The sequence below is a fragment of the Suricata suricatta genome, chromosome 8 (genome assembly GCF_006229205.1).
Source record: "Suricata suricatta isolate VVHF042 chromosome 8, meerkat_22Aug2017_6uvM2_HiC, whole genome shotgun sequence".
NCBI classification, from domain to species: domain Eukaryota; kingdom Metazoa; phylum Chordata; class Mammalia; order Carnivora; family Herpestidae; genus Suricata; species Suricata suricatta.
In genome coordinates this window covers 33,368,110-33,376,956 of record NC_043707.1, presented here as the reverse complement: position 1 = coordinate 33,376,956, position 8,847 = coordinate 33,368,110, and the positions used below count along the sequence as shown (strand labels likewise).

The 8,847-nt window shown below is 48.6% G+C and overlaps 1 protein-coding gene across 1 annotated transcript in view; it reads right to left on the bottom strand.

The window, feature by feature from the left end:
* Window positions 1-865: 865 nt before the first annotated feature.
* Window positions 866-8,847, bottom strand: part of CCZ1 (CCZ1 homolog, vacuolar protein trafficking and biogenesis associated) — a 32,024-nt gene continuing 24,042 nt past the window's right edge. Inside the window, exons 13-15 of the mRNA XM_029945751.1 lie at window positions 2,807-2,965; window positions 2,219-2,346; window positions 866-1,213 (exon numbers count right to left, since the gene is read on the bottom strand). Of these exons, the coding sequence (XP_029801611.1) occupies window positions 1,158-1,213; window positions 2,219-2,346; window positions 2,807-2,965 (343 nt within the window). The 3' untranslated portion in view covers window positions 866-1,157. The remainder of the gene's footprint in view (window positions 1,214-2,218; window positions 2,347-2,806; window positions 2,966-8,847) is intronic.

The following is an 8,847-nucleotide window of genomic DNA, read 5'->3' as shown; positions in this document are numbered from 1 at the left end:
GCTGCAGTGGCCACGCCAGCAGCAAACGCACGATACAGGAGCCCATGGCCGGAAACGAAAACACAACCGCAAGGGGCTCAGGGGTTAAGAGTGAATCAGGATTTCATGATGGAAACCATACATCATGTAAGACACGGGAGCGACGAGCAGTCCTCTGCCGTGATGCACCAGGCCCACCGGGCTGCGTGCGGGCAGACAGGGACAGACCCCACAGAGCCGAGGTGGTGCCCTTTCCCAGACCGCGCCTGGCGAGTTTTCCCCCAAACTGGGATGTCCAGACGGCCAATAGTTAAATAAAATCCAGGGGCACCTGGGGGGCTCCGTCAGGCACCCAGCTTTGGCTCAGGTCATGATCCCATGGTTTGTGGGTTCGAGCCCCGTGTCGGGCTCTGTGCTGACAGCCTGGAGCCTGGCACCTGCTTTGAGTTCTCGGTCTCCCTTTTCTCTCTGACCCTCCCCGGCTCACACTCTGTCTTTAAAATAAACATTTTTTAAAAATTAAAAAAATTTTAGAAATCCAGCCAGATTACATCTCAGCTGTAAGACACAGGCAGGTGTGGCCACGTGGGATGCTACGTGACAGGACGCTTTATGTTGAGACCATGCTGGGGCACGTTAGTGAGGTTCTTTCTGTGATACATGGTCTCAAATGACATCAGTACTGAAGAGAAAAACCAAGGTCTAGCAATTACTTTGGGCAAATGCCTCAGAGTTTGCCACTGCGGTTCTAGTGACAGGAGGAGGGACCAAATTCTGGGAAGCTCTAGTGGTTACAAAGTCCCCAAGGACGAGCCAGAACCAGGGCCCGCTGGGTGGAGTGGCCTACAAACAGCCAACAGGTGAGAGACTCAAAGCAAAACCAGAATTTTAAAAACCTTAACAATTTATTAGTCTTATTTTCCAGTAAAATATTCACATAATGTCAAAAGAATGGAATGATGGGAGATGTAGCTGACTACCTTTAATTATTTCCACATAAATATTTAAAATCTAAAAACCCCAGGGGATCATCAGACTGGGTAGAAATTTGATTCTTCAAAGCAAGTATTGCTTTACTATTGTCATTAATTCAGTCAGTAAAATGACCGAGAACCTGCACTGGTAAAGAGACTGCCGCGGAGCGGTTTCTTTAAAGGAGTTCCGGAAGCCGTTACCCGTCAGTCCAGGAAGAATATGTTACTGAACTGGGTCGCACACAGTTTCTTCACCTCCTCTGCAAGAAACAGAAACGGGGTGTGAGAGGCAGGTTTTCACTGAAGAGGTTCTATGCTACAGACACTCAGGCTGGTCCCTTCAGCTCTTCTGGGCCACAGTTGCGAGTAAATGGCTGCCTTTGCGGACCTGCAGTCTCAGACCTAGGCCAGAGAGAGGGGACAAAAGCCCGTGTGCCCTGGGGATGTCAGGGCTGTGTCAGCCACGTGCTGCTCCTCTGGGCCCAGGAAGGCGCACGCCCGGCCCTGCAAGAGCCCGCGACACCCAGAGGCTGGGGGACTGGAGCCCAAATTCTAAAACGTGGAGCCATTGGGTGCAACACCCCAGAAACCCGAGCTGCCACCGAGGCCGTAGTTCAAGTGCTCTGCAGGGGCGGCGCCATCCTGACGCCACTCGATTCCCACCGCGTGGGGCCACGCTCCCTGTGGTTTCTAACGCCCAGGGTCTCAGACACAGACCGTGCCGCAGTGAGCCTGCGCGGGAACGGAAGCTCAGCCCTGACTGTTGTGTGTATGGCACTCCCCCAGACGGCCCACTCCTTGCGCCAGGCCACGTGCGGCACAACAAGGGAGCCTGACGCTGTGAAGAGGACACGCCACCCCCTCCTCCAGCACAAAAGCCGTCAGGGTCAGCCAAGGCCGTTGGGGGAGCCACAGCACGCACACGCGAGGGCCTGGAAACTGCTCGCAGGGTGGGTCTGTCACTGCGAACCAAAGTGGACATCTGAATACACAGTTTATGGAAGCCATGGGATTTTTTTTTTTCTTTCAGCATTCTAAAAAATCATTTTCCTTTGGCCACTGCCAAGTTTCCCGAAACACAGGGACGTTCTCCCCAACTTTTTCAAGGAACTGTGCTTCAGGAGAACAGGACAGAACAAAGGACGGTTTTCTCTGACATCCCGACAGTCGTGTCCCTTCTCTAGCCGGTCTCCGAGCACACTGAGCGGACAGACAGCGCCAGGCGGCCAGCGCTGAAGTCCCGCTCCACAGCCGGTTCTATTTACCATTTACTTCGATCAGGTTTGCATTTTTTTGATTCAGGATAACATAGAGCTCCCGCTGGTCGGACTTCTTCCCGACCACCCAGTAGTCGCTCATTGCTTTCACGATGATTTCCTCGTCCTCGTCCGCCCTGCAAGACACGGGTTCCAACACGCAGGTTTGTCGGGTGTGGCTGCTGCATCAAAGACCCCCTCAAACAAGAAACTGGAAACCAGGGGCGCCTGGATGGCTCAGTTCACTGAGCGCGGACCCTTGATTTTGGCTCAGGTCACGATCTCACAGTAGTCTGCGAGCTGACAGCACAGAGCCTACTTGTGATCTCTCTTTCTCTCTCTCCCTCCGCCCCCCACTTGCTCCTGTTCTCTCTCAAAACAAACACTAAAAAAAAAAAAAAAAAAAAAAAAAGGAAATTAGCCATTCGAAAAGTCTGGGGAGTCCTGTACAAGTGGCCAGTGACCTGGGGGCCCAGCGATTTGTCCCCAAGTTGGGCTTCTGAGGCGGCTCTGGGCCGCTTGGCTTTGAAGACGGTTCCTTCAGAGTCTGTTCTCTTTAGCAAGGGGACACCTGATCTGAGAAGTCGTTAGAATTACCTGGTAAAGTCACTGTTGATGTCCCCCAGAATCTTCATCAAATCTGGATGCACAGATGTAAGCGACACACTAGGGGTTTTCCTCATGTGAATCGTACTTTTCTCCGCTAAATTCATATGGTTGAAGTAGATAAACTTAAACTGGGGTTCTTTTTCAGACCTGTGAAAACATGTCATCAAAATGGTAACAGTCTCAAAGAAGAATTCTCCAAACAATACAACTACATTGTTAAAAGCTTAAATCCACGTGGCTAAGGCCTTGTATTTTTGATGGCACAACAAGGGAGTTAGATGTACACAACATCAGTTAAGATGTAACAGGCTCTTTATTCCCTAGTAACTTATTTGATCTCTATGAAGTATTCAATAGGATGGAATTTTCCAGAAAGCTAAAGTTTAGCTTTTGAAAGTAAATGGTATTGTTACCATTTTGTGATGATTTCCCCAATAACAGTGCTTCGGAAATGGCAATCAACCGATGATTCGCTGCGTTTTGCATTTTTGAAAACAAATGCAAACTAAATACAGGCCATCTTGTCAGAGGGGTCAGCAAACACATAAGTGGCCCTGGGGCCAAATGTGGCCATTTTATAAATAAAGTTTTATTGGAACATGGCCACACCCATATCTTCAGGTTTTGTCTATGGCCGTTTTTACACTTCAACAACAGTTGAGTACTGCAACACAGACGGCTGACAGAATCTGGAATGTGTATTATGAGGCCTTTTGCAGAAGCTGTTTGCTGACCTGTTTTAGGAGTGACAGCTCATGTATCCCTCAGTGTTGGGGAATGACTGTGCTCCCTGCATTTAACCTGCCACAGAACTGAAGCCTGCTAGTCTGAGTCACAAAGCTTTCACCGCCCTACACGGAGACCATTCTAAGGCATATCCGGCGCTTCTGCCGAACAGTAGTGAGTGTTCTGGCTGAAACACTCCTCTTCTGATCTGGAAGGACTGGAGGACGCTACTACGCTGCCTCCTAGGTCAGAGCCCCAAGTCCTCGGGGAGCCACGGCTCCAGGGCCTCCCGCCCTCCCTCGCTGCACCCTCACGCAAGTGACGTTCTGGGGTCTGGGGACAGCCTGAGCAGCCCTGCCACTGGGGGGCTCAGAAGCCTTCTCTGCTTACTTCAGGGTTAGCAGCCATGTTCTGGTGGGCTGAGGGTGCCGGAAATCCGACCTCCGGAAAAGTGGGTTACTACTGTAATACTTTACATCTAGGCAAAGAAAGAATGTGGATGGCTTAGTTTCCAGGAAAATGAAAAGAGAATTCTTATAAAACCAGAATATGTTTTCAGCAGGCCCCTCAAACTAGAAGAGCAAGTGTAACCCCAAGAAACACTGGAAAGATGAAACATTACAAAGATGCTTGGCAAGAGTTGTGAATTTAGTCATCTGGGTGGACAAACTTCCACCCAGCCTCGATCAGGACTGGCTCTTCGAACCCCGAAACGTGCTTGGCAGCCTCCCCCTCCCCCTCGTTGAGGATGTGTAAAATGCCTTTCTCAGAAGACCTGAATTACTTCCTTGGCCCCCCCGAGGGAGACACACATCAGCCAATGTTCAGTGGGCACCACGCGGCAGGCGTGGCCCCTTCTCACTCTGCCCACCGCGAGGGGAACAGAAAGACAGCAACAGAGCACCGCCACCTGCTCTCCCACTGTTAACCTGTGCTGCCGCTGGGAGAAGCAGGAGAGGCCTGCTCACAGAGAGACCAGCAAGGACAATGTCCCCCCCCCAGCCTTCTTAGTCACATCACAGGTGCCACCTGAGCAACGGGCGCTTGCTGTGAAGGAGCAGCAGCCATGGTCAGCTGGTATCTTTTCCAAAGAGCTAACACGGACTCCATTTAGACACCAAAGCTCTTCCCCCCACAAACACAGAAACACAAATTTCTTGCTGTCCTAAGAAAGAACATGCTGCATACAGTGAATGGCATCCACGTAAAACACACCGAACCCGGGGAAATCCTACAGATTCCTTGCTGATGGACTGTTACGTGGCTAGGCTGACAAGACCACCACACAGTAACGAAGAACATGGATGGTGGGGCCTGTCTTAAGTGGTTGTATTCACCCTGTCTCAGTTTCTATGTCCACTAATTTTTTAAAAAAGATTTTCGGGGCGCCTGGGTGGCTCAGTCGGTCAAGTGTCCGACTCAGCCTCAGGTCATGATCTCATGGTTTATGGGTTTGAGCTCCTCGTCGGGCTCTGTGCTGACAGCTCAGAGCCTGGAGCCTGCTTTGGATTCTGTGTTTCCCTCTCTCTACCCCTCCCCTGCTCATACTGTCTCTCTCTGTCTTTCAAAAATAAATAAAAATAAAACATTAAACAAAAAAAGGTTTTCTGTCTGCCCTTTGCCCCTTTCTTCTACTACCAGCTGAAAACCCAAGTAGCTGTGATTGGCGGGGTCACAGGGACATTTCCCAGGAGTAAATGGCTGAGTTTTACTGAACTTCCAGGAACTGAGACGTTTAAGGACCAGGTATGTGACCGCCTTGCCAAACGTCCAAAGCATGCTAGGGAAGGTCACTGCAGGCTCTGCACCAAGGGAGGATGTTCAGCAGGGGTTCGGCTGTTTGTAGCGTTTCCCTGGGGACATCAACGTCTGGCTGGGGTCCCGAGCCCATCTGGTGGCTCAGCTTGTTCTGGGCCTCGTTCCAGATGGCTGAGGTTTGCCAGACACACGTCTTCTAGGTGAGGATGGCTATTCTACACTTAACAAACTAAACAAAAAGGGAAGATTCTGAATTAGCCAATATGGATCTTGTCAAAAGAAAAACTGGTCTTAACGTGGGAGTTACATATTACAGCTCTTGCCTCTGCACATCCAGGGTGATCAGGAAGAGGCACAGCTGAGCCCTTGGACTATGCACAGGAACCGTGCCCTGGAAGGAAGGTCCCCCCGCCTGTGTTCCCCCTGCTCCAGCTCTGCACGCCAGCCAGGCCAGCCCACTGCTCTCCGCTTCCTCCTACCTGGCATCCTGTGCTGGGTCTCACAGACACCAATGTCCAGTCCATGGCTGCACTCCTCACTACCTGTAGGAGGCCTAGCGTCCTCAACCTCCTGAGCAACGGGGTTGTTTTTACAAATTCATTCAGAAAGACTGATAAAAAGGACTGTAAAAACTGTTCCCTTTTCTTTTCTTTATTTTTTCTGAAAGGCTTCATGCCCAGCATGGAGCCCAACACAAGGTTTGAACTCACAACCCTGATATCAAGAGCTGAGCTGAGATCAAGAGTCAGAAGCTTATGTGTCTTTGCCATCCAGGTGCCCCAAGAGTCTCCTTTTCTAACACCTCTGTACTTCCTCCTCCTCACATCTTTCCAAATGTAGTATCAGAACTGGCTAGTGAAGAGATATACGTGAAATAGAAACAAACACCTCAGATTCAGAAAACTCTCAATTTGGGGGAAAATGTTTTTAAGTTAGAGCCCTTCCTCTAGTACTTAAAAATTCCAGGTGAAATGGATCAAAGACCTAAATGTGAAACAAGAGACCATCAAAACCCTAGACTAAAAAGCAGACAACCTCTTTCACCTCAGCCACAGCCTTGCTCGACACGTCTCCAAAGGCAAGGAACTTAACAGCACAAATGAACTACTGGGACCTCATCAAGATAAAAAGCTTCTGCACAGAGAAGGAAACAATCCACAAATCTAACAGGCAACCAACTGAATGGGAAAATATATTTGCAAATTACATACTAGATAAAAGGTTAGTATCCAAAATCTATAAAGAACTTGCCAAACTCTACACCTGAAAAACAAACAAATAACCCAGTGAAGATATGGGCAGAAGTGAATAGACACTTCTCCAAAGAGGACATCCAGATGGCCAACAGACACATGAAAAGATGCTCAATATCACTCATCATCAGGGAAATGCAAATCAAAACCACACTGAGACACCACTTCACACCAGAGAGTCAAATTAAGAACTCAGGAAACAATAGATGCCGGTGCGGATGTGGAGAAACGGAAATCCTTTTGCACTGTTGGTGCGAATGCAAACTGGTACAGCCGCTCTGGAAAACAGTGTGGAGGTTCCTCAAAAAACTATCAATAGAACTCCCCTATGACCCAGCAATAGCACTACTTGGAATTTATCCAAGGGACACAGGAGTGCTGATGCATCGGGGCACATGTACCCCAATGTTTACAGCAGGGCTTACAGCAGGGCTTTCAACAATAGCCAAAGTCTGGCAAGAGCCTAAACGTCCACCAACTGATAAATGGATAAAGATGATGTTTGGGGCGCCTGGGTGGCTCAGTCAGTTAAGTGTCCAACTTCGGCTCAGATCATGATCTCACAGTCTGTGGGTTTGAGCCCCGTGTCAGGCTCTGTGCTGACAGTCGGAGCCTGGAGCCTCCTTCGGATTCTGGGTCTCCCTCTCTCTCTGCCCCTCCCCTGCTCGCTGTCTCTCTCTCTCAAAATAAAGACCTAAAAAATTAAAAAAAAAAAAAAAGATGTGGTTCATATACACAATGAAATACTACTTGGCAATGAGAAAGAATGAAATCATGCCATTTGCAGCAAAATGGATGGAACTGGAGAGTATTATAAGGAGTGAAATAAGTCAGTCAGAGAAAGATAAATATTCTATGTTTTCACGCATTTGGAGAACTGGAGAAACTTAACAGAAGACCATGGGGGAAGGGAATGGGAAAAACAGTTACAAACAGAGAGGGAGGGAGGGAGGCAAACCATAAAAGACTCTTAAATGCAGAGAACAAACTCAGGGTGGAGGGGTGGGGGGGTGGATTGGTGATGGGCATGGAGGAGGGCACTTGTTGGGATGAGCCCTAGGTGTTGTATGTAAGTGATGAACCACGGGAATCTACTCCTAAAACCAAGAGCATACTGCACACACTGTATGGTAGTCAATTTGACAACAAACCATATTTTAAAACTAAGTACCAGGTGAATTAGATTGAGCCATGAAGATAAAACTATGAAAGTACCGGAGGAAAAATGACACACTTTTAGGCTACTGGGGTGGAAAGCCACGAGTGTGACAGTGAAAACAGAAACCTAATGGGAAGGACTAATAAGACTGATCACGTATAAATCCCAAACATATTACAAAAAATAGTAAAACCAAAGTTAGAAAACATATGTGATATGACCGAAGGGCATCACATTAGGAGCACTGGCGTAAAACAAAAGATACAAAGCACTTCAATGGGAAGAGCCCGGCAATTCGTGGGAGAGACAGAAACGCCAACCTCCGCATCACCTAGCAGACATGAAGCCATGGCACCGCCCCCGATGGCAGGTGACTGTCACTGCACCTTCCCTTTGCCCCAGGCCTCCACTCCTCGGTCTGCTCCTAAAGGGTGAGTAGATGAACGCCCCAGATTGTTGAATGCAGGCCTCTTAGACGCTACCAGCCAGAAGCGACTACCCATCACTGGAAAAGGGACTAAACGAATAGAACACATCTATCCGATGCCATGAAACGGAACAGGCAGATCCGTATTTGTGGGTTTAAAGTGATGTTCATGCCACATAGTTTTTTAAAAGCTACAGATTTACAGCATGATCGATTACAAATTTTTTAATGTTTTAATTTATTTTTGAGAGAGAGACAGACAGACAGACAGACAGCATGAGCAGGGGAGGGTCAGAGAGAGAGGGAGACATAGAATCCAAAGACAGGCTCCAGGCTCTGAGCTGTCAGCACAGAGCCCGATGCGGAGCTCGAACCCACGAACTGTGAGATCATGACCTGAGCCAAAGTCAGATGCTTAACTGACTGAGCCACATAGGTGCCCCAAGCATGATCGATTTAAAAAAAAAAAACCGACTGAGCCTCATAGGTGCCCCAAGCATGATCGATTTTAAAAAAAACCATCAGCAAAGGGGCACCTGCGTGGCTCAATCAGTTGAGCATCTGACTCTTGGTTTCAGCTCAGATCACGATCTCACAGTTTGTGGGATCAAACCCTACATCAGGCTCTGTGCTGACAGCATGGAGCCTGCTTGGGATTCTTTCTCTCAAAATAAATAGACATTTAAAAATACCCATCAGTGAAGAA